The 21,839-nt window shown below is 57.9% G+C and overlaps 6 protein-coding genes across 6 annotated transcripts; 2 read left to right on the top strand and 4 right to left on the bottom strand.

Annotated features, from left to right (window-relative positions):
* Positions 1–893: 893 nt before the first annotated feature.
* On the top strand, positions 894–2,700 carry F5144DRAFT_593831 (major facilitator superfamily domain-containing protein; the record flags this gene model as incomplete). Its single annotated transcript, XM_066790505.1, has 5 exons — positions 894–941; positions 979–1,746; positions 1,818–2,337; positions 2,398–2,612; positions 2,680–2,700. 5 exons carry the CDS (start codon positions 894–896, stop codon positions 2,698–2,700), a joined length of 1,572 nt encoding a protein of 523 aa, XP_066641029.1.
* Positions 2,701–2,903: 203 nt separating this feature from the next.
* Positions 2,904–4,917, bottom strand: F5144DRAFT_621780 (uncharacterized protein). Its single transcript, XM_066792081.1, has 2 exons — positions 4,368–4,917; positions 2,904–3,707 (listed from the first exon to the last, which is right to left on the bottom strand). The coding sequence occupies exons 1-2, from the start codon at positions 4,602–4,604 to the stop codon at positions 3,183–3,185; spliced, it is 762 nt and encodes a 253-aa protein (XP_066641028.1). The 5' UTR covers positions 4,605–4,917; the 3' UTR covers positions 2,904–3,182.
* An 889-nt stretch (positions 4,918–5,806) lies between these two features.
* On the bottom strand, positions 5,807–8,818 carry F5144DRAFT_593829 (Serine/threonine-protein kinase ATG1; the record flags this gene model as incomplete). Its single annotated transcript, XM_066790504.1, has 3 exons — positions 5,807–5,958; positions 6,014–8,630; positions 8,693–8,818. 3 exons carry the CDS (start codon positions 8,816–8,818, stop codon positions 5,807–5,809), a joined length of 2,895 nt encoding a protein of 964 aa, XP_066641027.1.
* A 4,717-nt stretch (positions 8,819–13,535) lies between these two features.
* F5144DRAFT_621778 (pyridoxal phosphate-dependent transferase) lies at positions 13,536–15,923 on the bottom strand (the record flags this gene model as incomplete). Its single annotated transcript, XM_066792080.1, has 4 exons — positions 13,536–14,011; positions 14,083–14,784; positions 14,859–15,276; positions 15,778–15,923. The coding sequence occupies 4 exons, from the start codon at positions 15,921–15,923 to the stop codon at positions 13,874–13,876; spliced, it is 1,404 nt and encodes a 467-aa protein (XP_066641026.1). The 3' UTR covers positions 13,536–13,873.
* A 135-nt stretch (positions 15,924–16,058) lies between these two features.
* Positions 16,059–18,831, top strand: F5144DRAFT_621777 (Alg9-like mannosyltransferase family-domain-containing protein). Its single transcript, XM_066792079.1, has 5 exons — positions 16,059–16,655; positions 16,769–16,999; positions 17,048–17,226; positions 17,276–18,423; positions 18,456–18,831. The coding sequence occupies exons 1-5, from the start codon at positions 16,353–16,355 to the stop codon at positions 18,479–18,481; spliced, it is 1,887 nt and encodes a 628-aa protein (XP_066641025.1). The 5' UTR covers positions 16,059–16,352; the 3' UTR covers positions 18,482–18,831.
* Positions 18,832–21,656, bottom strand: F5144DRAFT_576451 (uncharacterized protein). The gene is made up of 7 exons (XM_066789132.1): positions 21,506–21,656; positions 21,315–21,403; positions 21,089–21,231; positions 20,875–21,021; positions 20,397–20,818; positions 20,303–20,339; positions 18,832–20,250 (listed from the first exon to the last, which is right to left on the bottom strand). Exons 1-7 carry the CDS (start codon positions 21,537–21,539, stop codon positions 19,293–19,295), a joined length of 1,830 nt encoding a protein of 609 aa, XP_066641024.1. The 5' UTR covers positions 21,540–21,656; the 3' UTR covers positions 18,832–19,292.
* Between the last annotated feature and the right edge of the window lie 183 nt (positions 21,657–21,839).

Genomic DNA, 21,839 nt, shown 5'->3' with positions numbered 1-21,839 from the left:
TTCTCGAACTTGTTTTGTCCGCTCGTCCGGGTTATTCAAGTCCGGCCAAGCAACAGACACCGAGCTGCAACTAGTTACGCTATGGATTATCGTTGGTGGATGAGCAAAGATGGTAGGTTGAGGGCCACGACAACCGGGAGATCGCCGTTCTTTTTCGAGCCCTAAAGTTCGACGAGACAGAAACTTATTCAGCCATCCCGGCCACTCACGGCGATGCGCCGGGGGATCGGCCGGTGGCGCCAGCCACCCGAAAGCCAAAGTCCGAGTCGCGAGCCTAGCAAGCGAGCGGGCATTAGTTGGTGAGTTGCCGCTTTGTCGCCCGACACATGTCAGTAGCTGGCCATCCCGTGTGCCGTGTAACAGCGAACCGTGGACGACGCAACAGTGGCATGGACTTGTGCTCTTTCAACCAGTAGGGATGACTCAGGACGGACGGCCATCCACTCGGTGCTGTGGTCTCCCTGTAGTCTCCATATCCCCCGCGCAGCATGGGTCTGGGATGGTGTTGTGTTGCGTCAAGGTCGCCCCGGCGCCTGGCCCTCAGGTCCCCAGGTCCCCTGGTCCCTTAACCTTAATTTGGAAGGTGGTTGACGAACGGCCCCGATCGCGGGCCCTGGTGGCATTCGAAATGCGGAGGCAACGCTGATCAGTAAAAGACCTGTCGCGCAATGCAGTCAGCCACGGCGTTACCATCGTCAAAATGCATAAAATCCGCATGGCGTGCCACCGTCGCGTTGCCGATCTTCGCTCTCTCTGCTCTCCCTTCTGCTCGCCCTCCCGCTTCCGTCCGCCTCCATACCTGGGTCCCACGTTTTTGATATCCACCGGGAAGGTCATAGCAGTTTTGGACTGAGCTCTGCCGGACCGTAGAACATTAGAGATTCATAGCAGTCATGTCGGAACTCAAGCAACGTATGGCCATCCATCTCCTGCCGCGCCGGGTACCGTGCCCCCGCGGTCCTGCCCTCCACCTCCAAGCCAGCTCTATTTCTCGGTCCATCACTATCACACCCATCTCTACTTACAGCTAACATTCCCACAGCATCAGACGAGGAGGACGGCAAGCGGCAGATGGCCGAGGCCGCACCGCCCTACGACTCGGGCTCGACCTCGGCCGAGGACGTGATCTGCCCGCCGCACACCACAGAGCGCAAGATCACAACCCGGATCGACTCGTACATCATCCCGTTCGTATCCATCCTCTACCTCATGGCCTTCCTGGACCGCGTCAACATCGGCAACGCGCGGGCCTTCGGGCTCGAGGACGACCTACACATGGGCGGCGTCGAGTACAACACGGCCCTGACCATCTTCTTCGTGCCCTACATCATCTGCGAGATCCCCTCCAACATCCTGATCAAGTACCTGTCGCCCCGCGTCTGGCTGTCCATCTGCTGCATCGGCTTCGGCGCCGTCACCGTCTTCCAGGGCCTGGTCCAGAACTACGGCGGCCTGCTCACCACCCGCTTCTTTTTGGGCTTGTTTGAGTGTGTTATGTTCCCCGCCTGCTTCTACCTGCTCGGCAGCTGGTACCGCCGCGCCGAGGCCCAGAAGCGCTTTTCGCTGTTCTTCTCGTCCACGTCGTTGGCTGGTGCGTTTGGCGGGTTGCTGGCGTCGGGTATTGGGAAGATGGATTATGTCCGGGGTTACAGGGGCTGGCGCTGGATTTTCATTCTTGAGGGCACCTTCACCGTGTTGCTCGGTATTTTTTTCCTGTTCACCTTCCCCTCGTTCCCGGAACAGGCGGTACGTTAAGACATCCCTTCCTTCTAGCCTGTATGAGGAAGTACGGCAGGGCTGACTGACAGCAACAACAGAAATGGCTCCGGGACGACGAGCGCGAGTACGTCAAGGCGCGGCTGCGGGCGTCGCAGGGCGCGAGCGGCGCGGAGCGCAAGATCAGGCTCAAGGACGTGCTGACCGTTATGTCCGACTACAAGATCTGGCTCGGCGGCTTCATGTACTTTGGCCTCATCGTGCCGGCCTACTCGTACGCCTACTTCGCGCCCACCATCATCCAGAGCTACAAGTACGATCCCATTACTACCCAGCTGCGGTCTGTTCCGCCGTGGGTTGTTTCGTTTGGGTTTTCTATGGTGGTAGCTGTGTTCTCGGACTGGGCGAAGCATCGGTTTTTGTTTATCATTGGGGCTATCTGCATCGCTATCTCGGGGTTTGCTATCCTGCTTACGGTGCACGATAACTTGCAGGTGCAGTATGCTGCGCTGTTTTTGACCTGCATGGGCACCTACTCGGCCATGCCGGTTATTGTGTGCTGGTTCAACATGAACCTGGCGGGGCACCACAGGAGGGCCATCGGAAGTGCCTGGCAGATTGGTGAGTTTCTTTTTTTTACTATTATTTTTTACTAGGTCACGGGAATGCTGACCAGAACAGGCTTCGGCAACATTGGCGGCATCATCTCGACGTACTCGTTCGTCAAGGAAGACGGGCCCCTATTCACCAAGGGCTATGCCATTTGCGTGTCTTTTATCTGCCTGAGCGTGGTGTCGTGTATCCTGTATGCAGCGGCCATCACTTGGGAGAACAAGAAGCGGAGCAAGCAGGTGCATGATTTGAACTTGACCGAGTCGGAGAAACTGGATCTGGGGGTAAGTTTGCCCGATTGGATTTTGTGGGCGTCGCTAACCATGTGCAGGATTTGAATCCCGAGTTTAGGTACATGCTTTAACGTTATGAGAGACGAGATACGCCAATGATAACGGAGAGACCGTAGACCGGTCCTTGAAGAATAATGTGGCCTGTGTCAGGCCGAGAATAAACATAATTCAACCTATGCCCAAGCGCTGCCGTCGAAGCCCAAGAGTCGCTACCTGCTTACATACTAATCAACTCTTCCACATACCACGCGGGGTTGGCGCTATATGTATTAGGTCCGTGTGCCTGATTTCCAACGAGGACCACCAACCACCTGACAGGTGGCCCAGTGGTTACTGGCGGTGGCCCTCTAAACCCCGGGTAGTAGTTTGCCTCTTCCATATCCAGAAGGTTGTAGGTTCGAGCCCCCGGGGTTTCGGAGCAAATCCCTAATTAAGGATCTCGTAACTGGACCACCCTCCCTCTCCCCAGGCCTGCTGACTACGATCGCGCCTAACTACCGAATTGAGAGGGGGGCTGGTCGGTGAGCTTTTGAATTTTTTTGGTAGGCTCCGTCCGGTTGGCTAACTCGGCAACTCTTTGTGAACAAAATCTACCGGATCGAACGGTGTCGCGTCCGGTATCGTCCCGTCCGTAGCCCCCAACTCAGCGATGAGTCTCTGAATCTCTTCGATCTCCTTATCCACCTCGGGTTTCCCCAGACTCTTCAGCATCTTGATATTTTCGTCCATTATGTGTCTCTCGTCCTCGGTCAGCGGTCTCGCCCACTCACCCTCCAATGCTTTCAGCGCTGCTGGCTGCTTTTCCCATCCGCCCCCTGCTGTCCTCTCATTCGCATATACCACCTTCATGCCCCTTCTGAGCACAACCACCCTGTCCACCCGGCCTTTGTCGTATGATATCGACGCGCCCTCGCCATCTAGCCATTCTACGGCACCGCGCACCCCCTCCAAGCTCTCATCATGTACTATTCTCGGGGTGAGCCTCAGCGGCATCGGTCCTCCAGTGCTACTTAGTTTATCATCCGCTTTACCTTCTCCCTTTTCCTCTCCCCCTTTCCCCTCTTTCTCTCCCTCCACTTCAACCCCCTTCTCCCCATCCCCACTCCCCCTCCCACTCCTACCCTCTCCCCCACCACCCCCTCCCCCTCCCCCCTCCTCCAACCCCCCTTCCTCCCCTACTCTCTGTAAGTAAACACCCCTCCAAAACCTCCCCACCACCCCCCCCCAACTAACCCCCCTCCCCACCCCCACCACCACCACCCTGACCTTATACCCCCTCCCCACAAACCCCCTTACCAACCTCTCCCACCCCCTCACCCCGCCCCTCCGACAAGCCGTCTCCACCAGCACATCCACCCCCTCCCGCGCCGCTGCGGCACACACCCCTTCCAGCCAGGCCGCGGCGGAGGGGCCGGCGAGGCGGGAGGCCAGGTGGGGTTGTAAGGGGAGGGTGGTGAGGCAGGTGTGGAAGTGCGGGTGGTGGGTTTTGTAGGCGTCGGCGATTAGGTGGATTGGGGGGTGGCGGGTAGATTGGGGAGGGGGGGGTTGAGATTGGGGGGGAGGGGGTTGGGGAAAGTGGGGTTGTGATGGGGGAGGGGGGTGGGGGGAGGGAGGTTGTGGTTGTGGTTGGGGTGGGGAGGTTGAGGTTGGAGAGGGGAGAGGAGGGGGGTAGGGTTGGGAAAAGGCCGCGGCGAGGAGGGGCGCGAGGTGGGTTTTGCCGGCGCCGGTTTGGCCGAGGAGGAGGACTGCTAGGGGTTGGCGTTTGGGGGTGTCCTTGTCATCGTCGTTGTCCTTGGGTGGGAGGAAGGGGCGGAGGACGGTGGGCAGGATCCGGGTGTGTAGGATGTGGTCGTGCGTTTCGGGGCTGATTTTCCAACTTTCGAGGAGGCGGTCGATTTCCTCGGGGGAGTGGGTGGTTGGCGGTTTGGGGGGTGTTGTTGTTTTTGGGGGATTGTCGTGGGAGGGGGCTTCGGTAGGGTCCATGGTTGTAAAGGCAGCAGAATCGGCTGGAGGTGGGAAAGGGGGTTGTTGATATGTCGTCGTCGTGGAGGCGGGGATGCGTGAGGGGTGAGCTCTAGTTTGATTTGCAAACCGAATCCTCCTCAAAGGGGTCCGGTCGATGCTTGTCTCTCCAAGGGGCACTGAAGAAACGAGTTTAATCTTCCCTGAAAATGCACCAACTAGGACTGGCGAGATTGTGTGTGTGTCGTAAGGGAAATCCGGACGCAACAAGCACCGCGAGAGGAGAGCGGCAGTGTCCACATGGGCTGAGGTTACACTCGGCCCCAGATCTACATAAAGTGCAGACTACACTATGTATGAGACAGATCCACACGTGGCATCGCTCCCGCCCGTGGGGGCAGCACGGCTTCCCCGCAGCCAACCGAGCGGGTCGAAGCGGTTCCCACCTCGTGCCGAATCCCGGGGCCGTCCCGTGGCCTGTAGTTTGTAGCCGAGTATAGAGACCGAGGTATTTAAGGTCCAGAGCAAGGGCAAGGGCGTTGCCATACCGTCGAAGATGAGAAGTGTTGACACCATGAGCTGGGTGGCCAAGGCAACTTGCTTCCGAGTTGAGCGGGGGGCCTTTATCGACTCTTCAATCTTTCGAGCTAAGCAACCTCACAACCCAGTCTACACGGACGACCAGTGAGTATCAAGTTTTTATTCGTGCCCAACTGTAACATTCTTTCTCTGACTTGGCCAAGTTCCCCCGCAATCCCAACCACTCCTCCCATTCCCATTCCGCTGCAGGGTTCGTCACTAGGGGACCCCCCCCAGCATAGCCAAGCCAACGCCTAAGAAGGGCAAAACTGATATTCAGCACCGAGAAATCCAAAATATACTCGTAATAATAATAATAATGACCACCGTGTAAAAGAACCGTGGCCCCAAACGCCAAACCCCGCCAGTGCTGCGTGGGTGCGAAATCGAGCCCCGACTAGCCAACCCCATGCCAGTTCTGTCGGCCAGAATAGCGCCGCTCAAATCGATATGAAAACGCCCGCCCCGAATGCATGATGTCCCATCAACGTAAGTCGCACAAAAAAAACAAGCTCCCTCTGTGGCCAAACAACCGGTCCAGACGCCAAAGGGTCGAAATGCCAGCCGTGGGGCGTGAGCTCCTAGTACCTAGTAATAATGAGCCCTGATATCTTCGCCTTCATTAATCATCAAAACATGTACCCTCAGGTCGGTACACTGCGCGGCGTGACGTCGCCGCTTCGCCGCCGGACGACGACCTGCTGCTGCTGCTGTTGCTGCTGCGCTTTGGACGCCGCAGCAATCGTGTGCATCCGCTTCCGCAGGTAGGTGAGTCTGGTGTTGATCATTTGCACCACTGCCAACGCGTTAGTAAAGGGTATCATCTACACTCAAGAAGAACGGCGGCTTACTCTTCTGCACTGCCTGCTTGTCGTCGCTGCTCATGTCGTCGGATGCGTCTTGAGCAGCGACGGATTGCTCCTCCTTGGACGACGTCGACACGCGGGGCTTCGGCAGGTGATCATCGTCACTGTCCAACACCGCCTCGAGCATGCGGACCGCCGTGACGTACGATATCTCGCAGCCGGGGAGGTCTTCGCTCGCAATCTCGTTGATGGCGGCCGTGCGGCTCATCTCGACGGCCCGGTCGTACATCAGCTTCTCGGCGCTTATGCCGACCGAGGGAAACGCGGCCTGGCCGCCCGAGCTGCCGCCCAACGCGCTCGTCTCGGTCGGCCGGTTGCTCGGGTGGCTGGGGTGTTCCTCGGGCAGCTGGTTTTGCGCCTCGACCAATCTAAGGCGGACAATCTCGGCCTTCTCCAGCACCTCGTTGAAGCGTGACCGGATCCACTGGACCGCCGCATTGATCTTCAGCACCAGCGCCTGCGTGTTCACCGAGTCCCTGGTGGCCGAGTGCACGTTGTTGCTCGATTCGGGCCGGCTCTTGCGCGACCACCAGAGGCTAGCGATGTCCATCGACTTGGCGAGCAGGGACAGCGCCTTGACGTAGAGCACCAGGGCCTCTTCCGACAGCGAAACCACCGCATCCATCGTGAGGCCCTCCTCTTCCTCGCCCATCCTGTCGGTGGGAACACCGCCCAGGCCATGTTCGATGGACGGCGCCAGCGGGACGAGTTGCTTGTACTTGACTTCGGCGAAGCCATAAACAACGTCGCTCCGCGTAGCGTAATCCTCGATGCACTGGGCGACCCGCGAATCTTCGTCCACAGGAGCGCTCTGCTTCCCATCCATGATCAGGCCAGCCGGTGTAGATGGCGTCGGGTACGCCGGAAACGGGCTGTAGATCTGCGGCGGCGACTGTCCCTTGCTCAGCATCTGCGGTGAATACTTGAAGCCGAATAACCGGAGACTGGCGTCTTGGATGGCTTTGGAAATCACCGACGTCGTGGCTCCTGGGCTGCCGGAGAGGGTCTTGTCATGAGAGACCTTCCTGTAGTGGTCATTCCGGCCCCCCTGTGCATTCCTGCCGGGGTGGCTCGGTACGGCGCCCGTGGTCGAGGTTGGATGTCCCTGCTGCGTAGCGCGCCTCACGATCTGGCCGCCGGACTTGGGCTGGCCTTGCTGTGGATACAGTGAGATCTGATCCGCAAGCGCGTTGACCTCGACAGCGGTCTTGTCGATGATGATGTAGTCCCGCTCAAACGCAACGTCCTGCGCCGCTTTGTCCTCGTCTGTAAGGGGCCGACCCACGGAGCTTTTCGGCCTTGAGCGGCTTGAAGCCTCGTGTGACGGCGGCGGCGTGTCGCGGGCGGGCGCCTTGGTTGAAGCGTTCGAGTACCGGCGGCTTCGGTCAACATACGAGATAGGCCGGACGGGTGCCGAAGTTGAAGGCTGTGCTAGAGGTCGCCGTATCCCGAGACCTTCATCTGTTTCCTGCCGCGGCGAGTAACTCAGCCGAGGGCTGGCTACTTGCTCTAGCGGATTTGGCTTGGGCTCGATGGGCGTTGCCAGAGGCGAAGACCGGCGCGGCTTCGGTGAGTGTGGGACCCCGGGCTCGCGCGGCGAATCCGGGTCTGCGGCATAACGCCGCAGGGATGGCCTCCTCGACATCAATGAAGCCTCGCTGATTCCCGTCGAAACCTTGGTTTCGGGCAAAACCGGCTTCTCGGGCTTCGGAATATCGTCTTCTACGAGGCCTGGAATCGGGCCAGTGATGACGGAATGGTGGAAGAAGTCTTCGAAACTTATCCGTTCTACTGGGTTCCGTTTCAAAAGGGCCCGGACCAGGCCCTTCACTTCAGAGCTGACGACGCACTCTCTTGAAAACCGGATAACGTCCCCCGACGCTTCGATCTTCCTAAGAAGGTCCACATGGTTGACTGCTCGGAACGGCGGCCTTCCCGTAGCCATCTCGTACAGTACGGTACCTACCGACCACAAATCGGCCTTAGCATCGTATTTCTCGTAGCGGAGAATCTCTGGGGCCATGTATAATGGCGAACCGCAGAGGGTCTCGGCGAGCGAGGTCGAAGGGAGCACACGGGCAAAGCCAAAGTCGGCCAGTTTCAGCATGGGCAGCGAAGGTAACCCCGCGGCAGGCGTGAATGAGTCATGACTGGCGCTGAGAATCTGCTTGTGCATCTTATTGGCTTCGCGAAATTGCGGCGAAGGAAGCAGCAGCAGATTTTGGGGTTTAACATCGCGGTGGATGAGGTTCGCCTCTCGCAGGAATCTGATGGCACTGGTAAGCTGCTTCAGAAAGTGGCGTATGACGACCTCGTTCAAGCCCGAGTTGGGGGCGACGGGGTATTTGCGGGCCAATTCATGTGTGCCCGGGTTGGTGATGAGCTTGTCCCTCTTCTTGATGAACAGTGACAAATCCCCCAGTTCGCAGTACTCCATAATCAGGTTGATATGCGTCCTCGACTCGACGCAGTCATGGAGGGCAACGATGTGCGGGTGCCGGAGCCGCTTGAGAATCTCGATCTCGCCATAGAGGTTGTCTTTTAGCTTTGTGTTGAGACGGGCGAGCTCGACAGACTTGATAGCAACCAGCGCACCGGTAACCTTGTAACGACATATTAGCGAATTTTCGATACGGCCCAACCGCGACCCGGAGTGAGGCTAACCTTGTGGCGACCAGAGTACACCTGGGCAAAACTCCCCTTTCCTATCTCCTTATCGATGACAAAATTCCCGATGGTGTCATCGCTGGCTGGCTTTGACCGCCTCGACGAAGAGGTCCGTTCAGACATGGCTCCCTGTGAAAGTTGGCGATAACAGGAAGCGTAGTGGGGGGGAGAAGACTAGCCCGAGGGCCTAGAATATGCGAAAGACGTCGGCGGCCGGTCTGACCGTCATGTATACGTCGAGGTGAGAACTGGTGAGGAACAACGGGTTTGTGATAAGAGGTCGAGAACAAGGAGGTGGTGGCAGGCTCGAAATGCGGGCCCTCGAGTCGTCGGGCGCAGGGAGGGGGGCGTATGCTGCCTGTGCCGGCCAGCGGGAGGGAGGCGGCAGTATCCGATAGGTCGGAAGGGAGGACGGAAACAGGGTTGGAGCTTTTGGTAGTTTATCGTTGTGGACGATGCAGGAGGAGTTCGAGGTGAAGGCTAATTTGCGTGTAGGTCAACGGGAGTGTGGGGTGGTGATTTTGGTGATGGCGGAGGTGGAGGCCTTGCGAACTGGAGGCGCGGGCTGCTATGCGAAGTGACGACGCATACGCCGTGGTGTGTGTGGATAACTTGTTGAAAGTAGCTAGGACGGGGAGTCTGGAGCTTCGGCGGCAGAGAGGAACAACTAGCACGGCAAAATAAAACAGCGGGAAACCCGTGTTTTTGTTGTTGTTTTTTTGTTTGGGGTAGGATTTGTCTTGCGGAAGAGAGAGAGAGATAGAAGCTCAGACAGATGGCCGATGTGCGCCTGGACCACGCAGTTACGGAAGCTATCGAGGAAAAGGCGGGCAGCTCCACACGGCACTGTGACGTCCAAAGTCAAGTGAATGACTCAGACTCGATTGGCGCAGAGGAAATGACTCGAACCCAAAGGGTTTCCAACCAGACGAAAACCGCAAGGGAGAAAGAGTGAAGAGGATAATGAGGATGCAGAGGCGATGGGATGCGACGTGTGGAGGTTGAGATAGAAAAGAGAAAGGAAGAAATGGAAGGAACCTGGGAGGAACCTGGGGCAGCCAGAGTTGACGACGATAGGCCTATGCCTGTTGCCGGGTGGCCGCTGTGCACTGCAAAACAAGGGGCGTGGGGAGGTATAGCCACGGGAGCTGCTGTGCTGATGAGCCCGCAAACCAACGCACGGGACCGGAGGCGCTGGCCCTTCACTGGCCAGGCGCGCTGAGAGCATGTGCGAATGCCGGCGCAAACACGGTGCTCGTGATGCAAGACTCCGCCAGCCAAGCAGACACACTTTAAACTGTGGTACCTCCCGGGTACTGTTGCCCCTGTTCCCTCGCACCGACTCACCATTCTGCAGCCCAGTGAGACAAAGGAGTACAAGGTACCGTTACGTATACTACCGGGCTTGGGGTTCTGAGACGCGCTAAAACGGCATTTGCGATAAGACTCCGCGATAGCACCACTTCGACTGGCACAGCGGACGCGTTGAGTCCCCATCATTTGCGACTCCTCTTGCGTCTTCGGAGGCGATGCTGAGATAAGCATCGCCTGTGATCCATGACATGTGGATGGCATGAGAATCGACGAGGGAGGGCGAGACACACCGACAGCGCACCTCATGTCCCGGTTTCTTCCGCAATCCGAAGTCCATCTCTGCTCTGATGACGGCGGTGATTGCCTCTCAACGTCAGCCAGCCATCCAGCCGTCAGGGTATCCCCGATGATGCCAGACCGCGGATGGACAAGCAGGGGATCCATCCGCCGGGACGTCAAGGGTTCAGTTCCGTGATCACTGGGTTGGCTTGCCCCACACGGCCGACAGTGTCAACCATCTCGAGTTCGAGTTGGGCACTGTGACACAGAGATGCATCAGCAACCAAAGAAGGTAAACTAGTCCAGACAAGAAACCGAGCAATGGATTATCTCAGCCTGTTTGCAGCGAAATAGGGGTTTCCGGGTAACACAAAGAATGGTTGCTTTTGTGGCCAAAAAAAGCGGGAGTTGGCTCAGCGAGTCAACCAAGAGAGCATCACTCAGCATGGGATGTGGTCAGGTGAGCCAAGCCGAACCACGCCGTCACTGCGGCTGGTCGGTCACTGCTGGTCTCAGGAACAAGCTGCAACACGGCCGGGCCCACACAGTTTCCGGTTTTTGTGAATGAATGGTTCCCATCTCAGCAGGAACAGCGTTCCCGGGTTCCCAGCGTTTGTTTTCTGTTTTTGTTACGGAGAGGGAAGGCAGAGAGACGCAGACTGGCAGACTAGGAAAGTGCGGCCAGCCGGATCTCGCTCCTTGCATTGATAGCGAGGCTGCTCGCTCCCGGTGTTAGGCCGACCTAGGGATGGATCCCCTTTGCCTTATCGGCTGATCTGCCTGTTCTGCCTGGTTTGTTGCCGCCTATCACTGGCAGTTTTTAACAGTTCCGAGTAGCAGTTCCTGGCTTGCTGTTCCAACATGTCAATGCATGCAAAAGGCGGCCAGGCGGATTTGACATGCGGGCCTCAATGTAGCCGTCAAACTGTCGGATTTCTTTCGCTCAATTCCAGGCCCAGGTTCACCCACAAGTCCTATTAACTGCCCAGGTACATTTTCACGTTACTCAAACGGCGTCCTATCCTGGCGGTCAATTCGATGCACATCTCAGATCCAGCGCCAAGCACCAACCAAACCCGCCGCCCCGACAAGGACCCGATCCCATCATTCCGGGGAAACCCTCCTGGTTGTCTGGGGCCTGGAACCGAGCTGCGGTACGATGCTTGCAAGAGGCTGCCACGTCGAAACATGGGCCTTCTAGCGTGCCTTTTGTTGCCGGATAGCCAGGAGCACTGTGGTCACCAGACTCATCGACGGGATAACTATCGAAACCCGCGTTTGTCTTTGTCCGAACGCTGGCGGGCTGCACGAGGCTGCCATGGCGTTCTCGAAAGAGCCAAAAGTGCTGTCATTGGTCTTCCGATTGCCGTCCAGGCTCCCGGTCTGGCAGTCTGGCAGTTTGGCAGTCTGCTTGGCTCACTTGCCCCCGCGCTGGCTCCCACGCCCTTTGGGTCAAGGAAAGCAGCCAGGAGGCAGGGCAGCCTTGCTCGGATCACTTTACCAACGGAATGTCCCAAAAAGGAAGGGGGTGACAAACAGGTCAACCACTCACACCGAGTCCCCCGCGGTGACACGGCAGCGTAGACCCCGTTGCCAAGGGCCGGGAGAGGGCACCGAGAGCAGGAAAACGAGACTGCCACGTCCCGGACGCGTTATGTGTGAGCGAGGGAGAGTGTGTGCACACCATCCACACCATCCGTTGCCGCGCAAGACACCACTTATCCTCGGCCACAGTCCATTGGGGCATATCAGTGGACAATTGGCTTCTCAATCGGCAAAAGGGACGACAAACAGCTGCTTGTGGTCATCTGCCCTCGAGCACACCAGCACACCTCGCGGCATGTCACACAGCATGTCAGCGCGCATCACAGATCGGAAGCAAGATGTGTCACCGTGCTATTCGAAATCCAGGGTCCAGTCCCTCGATTCAGAGGCCTCGAATCCCAATCTCGCACATCTCGAGGTCGTTCACCCGCCCCACTGAGAAATGCATTAAGACACTTAGTTGGTTGAACTCTCACTGCAACCTTCGGCGGAGCCGTCCCCGTCCAATCCACTCACCACGCCCCACCCAACCTCCATCAACGAGACTAACGATATGTACACTTCTGTTGTCCATGCGTCTGCTGTTACAGGTTAAGCCACGTGGGGTTTTCTCCAGTCGGGGGACCTCTCCAAATGGCAGGTTCCGGCCGGCAGCATTTAGCCACCCCGGAACCGTTCTCCACGGATGGCGGGTGTGGTAACTGATGGGGAGCCTAGAAGGCAACCATCGCCGAGAGAGGGGAAATGACAAAAAAGAAAAGGTGAGTTCTGCGCACATATTGGACAATGACTCGCCCGTTGTTCACGGATCCCAGATCCCACGCTGTGCGTTGTCTGTCTGCCTGCTTGCCTGCTTGCCCACCCTTTTCCGTCCTCTCTGCTGCGACTTACACGAGCCGTTACCGGACAGACCTGCCAATTCGGGGTCAGATATGCACCTTGATAACTCAAAATCCCACCGCGTAAACCGTTTCCCGCGCACACCTAAGGATTGATTGATAACTACCGTTTTCCTCTGCATTGCCTGCCTTGCCTGTCTCCCACTCTGCTTCCGCTTGCAACCCCTATCTATCTCTCACCGTCACAATCAACCCTGATAACCCAACCATCCATCTCTCTCAACCTACCTATCCAATCCAACCCCCCCCATACAAAAATACCAGCCGACCGACCCACGGATATAAGTAACGGCTATCAAGTCAAGTCAAGTCAAGTCAAGTCAAGGCAGGTGGGCGCGCACGGCGGCGGCGCATCCTGCACACCACCCCGGCCCGCTCGCCTGCCTGCTTGCCTGCATCATATCATCCCGACCCGCCTGTGATGGACCGCTGCGTGTTCCGCGGAGTATGGTACTGTATGTACATGTATGTATAATATATAGATGTAGGTAGGTAGTTTATGGCTGGCTCGCCAGCACGCAAGGAAAGAAAAGCACGTCACCAGCACGTCACATGCGCGGCCGTGTCGCGTTGCGTTGCGTGTGTTGTACCGCGCTGTGTCGCCTTGCTTTGCCTGCCTGCTCGCCTTGCCTTGCTGCGGGTGTGGGTGTGGGCGGTTGAGGACGGACGGTCCGGCTTCGCAGTGTGAGGACGGCTCGGATCCGGGAGGTGGGTGAGATGAGATGTCTGCCGGTGATGCATGCTGATTGCTGCTGCAACCACGGTTACAATTAGGTCCCGGGTTCCGCGGGGTGGTTTTCACCTGAGGGCGGGATCCGAGATGGTCTTGCTTAATCTTGGTCTTGGTATTTCTTTTCATTTGTGTTCGTTCTGTTCTTGCGAGCAGGACGGAGGAGCTGGGCAGCCTGGACGGCGCCCTAACGTTGAGGTCTACATCTGGATCTAATCCAATCCGATCCGGTCCGGTCCGATCCAACCCGGATCTAACTCAGGTCCAGCCTCATCCCAATGCAATGCCAAATACAATCCGGATGTGGTATCAAATGAGATGCGCCAGAGACGGCCAGCAGCCAGCGGCCAGCGGCCACGATGCAAAATATGCAATATGCAATCCGCCCACCTCTCTGAATGACCAACCCCCTTAATGACCCTCGCTGATCGTGGTTGTTGGAAGCTCCTTCAACGCCTCGCCAATGATCTTAATGGCCCCACGGAGTTCCTCCTCGGTGATGACCAAAGGCGGCGCAAACCGGATGATGTTGCCGTGTGTAGGTTTAGCCTATCCCGTAAGTCAGTGATTTCTGTTTTCCAGACCCCCTTTGAAGAGGGATCGTAAGGGGTGGGACTCACCAAAACACCCTTCTCCTTCAACAACAAGCACAACTCCCACGCCGACCGCCCATCCGCCTTGCTCTCGTCAATGACAACCGCATTCAGTAACCCCTTACCCCTGACAACCTGCACGAGGGGCGACTGGAAAGCCTTAACACCCTCCCGGAACACGCGCCCCAGACGTTCCGCCTTCTCTACCAGGCCCTCCTCCTCGACCAGCTCGAGGGCGCGGATGGACACGGCGCAGCCGAGCGGGTTGCCGCCGTAGGTCGAGCCGTGGGTGCCGGGCTCGACGACGCCCATGACGGCGGCGTCGGCGAGCACGCAGCTGACGGGGTACATGCCGCCCGAGATGGCCTTGCCGAGGGTGACCATGTCGGGCTTGATGCCGGACCACTCGGAGCACAGCATGCGGCCGGTGCGGGCGATGCCCGTCTGGATCTCGTCGCACACCAGCAGCACGTTGTGCTTGCGGCACAGCGCCTGCGCCCGCGCCAGGTAGTCGTCGTCCGGCACCACCACCCCCGCCTCGCCCTGGATCGGCTCCACGATGAAGGCCGCCGTGTCGCGCCCGTGCGCCTCCAGCACGGCTTCGAGGTCGGGGATGCTGTTGTACCGGATCGGCTGGCCCGTGGTGGGGTTGGTGGCGCCCACGTTGGGCAGGTAGGGACCGTAGTTGTCGCGGGATTCGGGGTCGAGGGAGAGCGAGACGGCCGTCATCTGCGGCACGTGTTAGATGGTGTTTTTGGTGTTGTGCGATTTGGGTAAGGCAGAGGGGGGAATGGGTCGCTTACAGTCCGCCCGTGGAAGTTGTCACTCGCGCTGAAAATGAGCGCCTTGCCTGGCGCCACGCCCTTCACCTTGTAAGCCCACTTGCGGGCGATCTTGATAGCCGTCTCGACGGCCTCGGCGCCCGTGTTCATGGGCAGCACCATGTCGAAGCCGAATAGCTGGCGGACCTTCTGGGCCCATACAGGGAACACATCGTTGTGGAACGCGCGCGAGCTCAGCGTCAGGCGGCCGGCCTGCTCGGTGAGGGCCTTGATCAGCTCCGGGTGGCAGTGGCCTTGGTTGACGGCACTGTAAGCCGAGAGGAAGTCGAGGTAGTGCTTGCCCTCCGGGTCCCAGACGTGGACCCCCTGGGCACGAGCGAACACGACGGGGAGTGGGTGGTAGTTGTGGGCGGCGAACTCGTTCTCGGCAGCAATGGCGCTCTTGGTCGACGCCGCGTGGTAGCGGCCCTTGGACGGCGCAATGTCGCTTCCAGGAACGGAGATGTCCTTGTCTGCGTGGGGTGCCATTGTTACGGTGTTGCTGTGTTTGTTTTTTCGGGAGTGAGGTAGTCTCCAAGGGATGACGATGGAGGGGCAGCGAGATGATGTACGGGCTCCACTGATAAAAGAGATCAAAGAAGCTTGTCTGCGGTACCCAGCTAGACGGTTTCGGATCGTAAATCACTGTGGGGGTATCAAGTAGCTAGAACAATTGGTAAAAAACTGTGTGTGAAATATGGTCAATTGGGTAGAAAAAGAGAAAACATGGCCAGCCTATGAGGTGGGAGAACAGCAGAGATTATGTAGGCACATATCGCCCCAACGTCGGTCTCCAGATGCAGACAGAAATGTTTCCCTGTGGATTGTGTGAAACGCCACTATACTCCTAAGTGCAAGTGGAAGCGGCGTCATGGACAACATGACGGCAGTGACCCCTCACGTGGGCCCAAAGATCCCTGGAGATCCTGGTGTGCCGACACAGAGCGAGCGGCCCCAACCGTCGATTGTGGAAGGAGTCGCCCAATCCGCCAATGCCATGACAAGGGGAACTCCGAGGCCCCGGTCTTTGCCGCGTTGGCATCGCATTCCGTTGGCAGGTCTTGGGACAACGATAGACGGACGATATGTCCTTTATCCAATCATGCCGACCCTACCGGTCCGTGGTGAGTCTTGGAGGTCAGATTCTCGAAGCGATCCGGAGCGGAGCGAAGGCGGTGGAGTTTCCAGGTTCGGTCCCGGGGCGGTGGTGCAGGGGCCACAGCGCCGACTGGCCAACCGCGCTCAGGTGATTACCCAGCAGGGGTGAGATGGCAACGGCCAATCCAATCAGGGAATCTCACTTTAACTCACTCTGGCACCTGGTGGCACCTTGCAGACACTGGCAGAGCCGGGCAGCCAAGCTCAGGTTCACGTTGTTGCCAAGCCCGGGTTGTTGTTAACATTTACGTTACGTATGAGCAGCCCCTTGGCTCACAACAGCAACCTGCAACCTGCAAGTACAAAAAATAACACACCATGCCAGTGGGATCCAAACCCGCTGCCGAAGGGTTGCGGGAACGGCACAAGGCGGGTTCCGTCGGTAACTTTCGCGAAAAAGAAGACTCAACCCCTAAATCGAACAAATCGAACGAATCAAAACAAGTACACGCTCAAGTGGCAGCAGCACAAGTCGGCGATGTTCTCAGTTTGCTGTTACTTTTTCGTTTCATCAACGCTCTCTGCGTGCGCACCTTCTTCCAACCAGATGAATATTTCCAAGCACTCGAACCGGCATGGAGCATTGCGTTTGGGACCGACAGCGGTGCCTGGATGACCTGGGTACATTACACCTTCTCTCTTACACCCTCTTACACCTCTCTCACACCTTCAAGTTGCAAGTTTATGTGTTGGTCATGTGTTGCTATGTATTCTGACAGTCCACGTAAATGTAGGAATGGCAATACCAGCTCAGGTCGTCACTACACCCGGCCATTTTTGGCCTGGCGTACAAGGCTGTAGAGGCTGTCATGAGCTTTCTGCACCTGTTCCCGCCATTCATAGCCTTCATCCTTGTGGCCCTACCCGGGGCACTGCAGGCCGTGTTTGCTGCCTTGGGTGACTTTTACACGTGGAAGCTAGCCATGGACATCTACGGCAGAGGGAGCAATGCCCCGTGGGCGGCGGTTAGTTTTTGTCTGCCCTGCATTGACATCCACCACTAACTCCTCTAGCTATGGATGTCAGTCCTCAGCCCCTGGCAGTGGTACTGCTCCACGAGGACCTTCTCCAACTCCCTAGAGACAACCTTGACTATCGCCGCTCTGTGTTACTGGCCCCGGGAAGTCCTCGGGGACTCAAAAGTGGGCAAGAAGGCGCAAGCACCCTTACAGGAGAAGGGGAGGGTGACGAGGTAGGTTCTCACTGAACTTATAGCACGAACTCGGCTGACAACGCGGAAGCCTGCGTATCTCGCTTGTACTCGCAGCCATCGCCGTGTTGCTACGGCCGACCAATCTTCTGATATGGCTTGCTGTCCTAGGCGTTTCTTTGGCGCGGCTGGTCTTCGCCGGACAGTCACCTATGCAGACATCGGCCCTGCTGGGGCTCTTCCGTGAGATCGCCATCTGCGGCACGGCGGTATTGGCCGTCTCCCTTGTTTCTGACCGCCTGTACTTTGGCTTTTGGACTTTCCCGCCATACAACTGGCTCTACTTCAACATCTCGCAATCACTCGCCGTCTTTTACGGCCAGATGCCCTGGCACTACTATCTCTCCCAGGGAGTCCCGCTGCTCACCACCACATTCCTCCCCTTCACGCTTGTCGGGATCCACAAGGCAACTTCTTCATCCAAGAGCGCAACCGTTCTTCAAGCCGGCATCCTCGGCACTCTGAATACCGCTGCCCTAACCATGATCATGGTCCTGTCCCTCATCTCCCACAAAGAAGTCCGCTTCATCTACCCTCTCCTGCCGATCCTACACATACTCGCCGCGCCCTACATCACCTCCTTTTTCACCAAACCTACCTCCGGCACCTCATCACCCACCCCCGAACCAACCCCCGTCACCCTCCGCCACAAACTCACCCTCACCAACCTCCTCTCCTTCAACCTCCTCCTCGCCGGCTACCTCACCCTCTTCCACCAACCCGCCCCCCTCTCCGTCCTCACCTTCCTCCGCACCGACTTCGAACGCATCCACCCCGACGCCCTGGACCTCACCCCCGACCACCACCACCACCACTACCACCAAACCCCCACAACCACCCCCGCAACCACCACCCCCCCCACAAACCAACCCGAAAAAGAAACAAAAGAACTATTCGCCCTCTTCCTCACCCCCTGCCACACCACCCCCTGGCGCTCCCACCTCGTCTACCCCGCCCTGCGTGCCCGCGCCCTCACCTGTGAGCCACCCCTGCACACCGCGCCTGGTACGACGGAGCGCGAGACCTATCTGGATGAGGCGGATCGGTTTTATTATCGTGAGGGGGTTGAGGGCGGTGGTGATGGGGATGGGGATGGGGATGGGGATGGGGGGTATGGGGTGGGGTTTTTGGGGCGGGAGGTTTGGCCTCTTCTTTCTCTCGACGGTGACGGCGCTGGTGGTGGGGATGGGCGGGGGAGGCGGGGTGGGGAGGTGCCGCGGTATATTGTGGGGTTTGAGGGGATCGAGCCGGTGCTGAGGCGGTTTTTTGAGGGGGCGGATGCGCCCGGTGGTGGAATGGGTGTCAAGCTGACGAAGGTGTGGTCGGCGTGGAATGGGGCGTTTAATGAGGACTGGCGGCGGAGCGGGAGGTTGGTGGTGTGGGATACGGGGGTTTATGCGGGTTCTCGTGAGGAGGAGAAGGGGATGTGAGGGTGTGTATTGTATAGGTTATATGTACGACGTTCTCCGTTGGGGTTTCTTTAACTGGTGTCTAGCATCCGGGGAGGGGATGATTTGGGATGTTATTGAGAGAGAAAAGGGAAGGGCGAGCTGGTTTATTTGTTTGTAAGACCTATTAGATGGATGTATTGTTATAATCTTCTTCTCTTCTGCTCCTTCTTCTCCCCCACTGAGCTACATGGTACTGCTCATCGATGCGGTAACGCTGGGCGTCTTCCAGCCATTCAACCTTTCAGCCTCCAAGTACTCTCAACCGCCGGTTCCGTCAAGACCCTTACGGGTTTATGCCCGGTATGCATCCCGACACCAAGTAGGCAAACAGCACCAAGCAAAAATAAACATCCCACAGCAACACACAATAATAACACACACGAAGCAGCTCACGGAGGATATCATAGACCGTTGACCACGCTGGGAGTATACATTTGGGTATTTGTTTGGCTGCCTGTCCAGGAAAAAAGCCAACGCGCATTTTCCGACCAGTCCGTCCTATCATGATATACCGAGGGCTCAAACACCCACCCATTGCTCATAAACATCATCGTAGCGAGATCATCCCACTCACCCAGCCATTCTGTCCCTCTAAACTCAAGATCGAGCAGCCTCCAGCTCCAGCTCTAGCTGCCGGATCCGCTCGCTCTGGTCCTGCGAGCCGGAGCCGACTCTCTTCTTGAGCGTCTCAACCTCCGAGGCAAGGCGGGTGATGATCTGGGTCTGGGTAGTGATCTTTTCACTCTGCTCTGTGATAACCTTGCCCTGCTGCTCAATGAGCTGCTTGATCTCGCCCAGCGATGCCTCGACAGCCGGGCTCGGGGGAGCGGCTGCCGTGGAAGAGGCCGCAGGGGGAGCACGGGAGACAGAGGCAGGCGATACCTGCGTTGACTTGACCGGCGATGCAGGCTTCGCTTGAACAGGCGGTACGGCGGTGGCAACGGGGGCGGCAGATCGGACGGGAATGGTGGCGCGAGGCGCGGGACGCCCAATCTCCTCAAAGCTCGACGTTTCGGCGCCGTCGTCCGCCTCCTCTTCCTCCTCGTTGTCCTGGAACTTGTTCGCCATGGCCGACATGGAGACCTTCTGGTCGGCCATGGTGGCGGGGGCGCGAGTCGCAGCCGGAGCCGGCTCGGGCTCCTTCTTCGGGGCTACGGCAGGTGCCGGGGCGGGAGCGGGCGCGGCTGCGGGCGGCTTGTAGTCGGCCGCAACTTCGACCGGCGCGTTACCGTCGTAGATGCTCTCGAGATCAATCTTGGGCGAGACGGCGGTTTTGCCGTCAAACCACTCTTTGGCGGACATGGCAGCTTTGACACCGGTGGCGGGAGGGAAAATATCGGACTGGAAGGTCTCGGCACGGCGGGGTACGGTAAATGAGATGGGCTCAACGTATGAGTCGTTGACGGTCTTGTAGGCGCGCATAACCTCGTTCTCGTGGACGTTGATGCCGCGGCGAGGCACGAAGGCAATTCCGCGCTGCGGGTCCGCCGACTTGTATTCGGACAGGAACTCGAATTTGTCGTTCTCGTATTCGAAGTAGCGAATGTTGCCGTCGCTAAGAAGGTGAGCATGTCTTGATTATGTAAGGGCTGCAGAGATTAGCTTACCCTTTGCCGGCGAGATAAAGACAGTTGGATCCGTCGTCTACAAAAAAGGGTTGTTAGGCGTCGTTCCGCAACTCAAAGGGCGGTGCTGGCTTACCCCAGAAAGGCATGCAGACACCAGAGATAGAATCGAGCGAGGTGAAGCCGCCAATGGGGTCTTTGCGGCCGGGCTCCCACAGACCGATTTGGCGCTCGCTCATTCTGGAAAAGCCAGTGGTGGCAATGCGGTTGTGCTCGCCGAGCCACACTGCGCGGCTGTTTTTGGCACCCTCATGACCCGCATATTCGTGGACTGTCTTCTCCTGGCGCACATCCCACACTCGCAACTTCTTGTCTCTCGAGGTGGTCACCAACATGGCGCCATTGGCACTCCAAGACAGACTTTGCACCATATCGGGGTGCTTGAGGTTAATGGCGGCTTGCCCAGTGGTAACATCCCACAGTTTGATGCTCATGTCGCCAGATGAGGAAGCGAGGATGTTCTCGGCGGCGGGGTTGAAAAGGACATGGCCGACCTTCCTAGAAGGCAGTGAGTAGGATAACCCAGACGTGCTTGAGACCGGTACGAATCGCACCTCGAGTGGCCGGTCAGCTTGCTAACAGGCGATACATCAGTGATCTCCTCGGCGTCGGTGAGCAGAGTGAAACCCTGCGGCACCTCCCAGATGAAGACCTTGCCATCATCGGACGCTGAAGCGATAATGCGGTCGTTGTGGGGGTTCCTAAAAGACAGTCAACCAAAGGACCCCTTTGAAGAACAGCGACCGGGATCGGATCCCTGCGACGCACCAGTCTGTGTCCAGCACAGCAGCAGTGTGGCCTCGGAAGAGGGGTATTTGGTCGGGGGCTTTGCCGCGCTCGCTCAGGGGGATGACAGCAAAAGCACCGCCTCCGCTAGATTCCCAATTGACGGAAAGGTATTCGGGGTTGACCTAGAGTGCAGCCCGACGGTCAGTTGCTAGTTCGAGATGCGAGAATGCGGGGCAGATCGGTGGAGGATGTGGCCAGTAAGTACCTTCACGAGGTTGGTATCCCAGGCATTGCGACTAATGTGGAGGTTGTCATAGCAGATGTCTTTCTTGGTGGGCTTCCCAAAGATGTGTCCTGGTCAAAGGGTCGGTCAGTAGCTGTCGCATGCAAGGCCGCCATCTCGGGGTAACAGCAGCAACGCAGCAGAGCACGCGAGCAGGACCTGAGGATGCCTACGGTATTTCGACGCGCGGACAAATCGGCCGGCCATTGGATCGAGGAGTTAAAGAAGACCGATTAGGAGAAGTGTTGGGTGTGTCTACAGGTTTGCGAAAGAGAGATAGTTGGCAATGTCGGCTTAGGTTATCCTGCATGTCAAAGAAGTTTAGGGGAGCTCGGGAGGGTCACTCCATTCCAGGATGGGTCTGCTTGGCGAGGCTGTGCCCACTCCTCCTGAGCGCTTGGTCCGTTCACTCCCTGTTCCTGGTTCGGTGATTGGCGCTCGCTGGGATGCCCCTCCATTCACCGCATAGTTCCCAAATTCACCCGTCTCGAGTCCTCAAACAAACCT

The sequence above is a fragment of the Chaetomium tenue genome, assembly GCF_020726465.1.
Source record: "Chaetomium tenue strain MPI-SDFR-AT-0079 chromosome Unknown F5144scaffold_5, whole genome shotgun sequence".
Taxonomy (NCBI): Eukaryota; Fungi; Ascomycota; class Sordariomycetes; order Sordariales; family Chaetomiaceae; genus Chaetomium; species Chaetomium tenue.
This window is presented reverse-complemented; position numbering and strand designations above follow the sequence as displayed.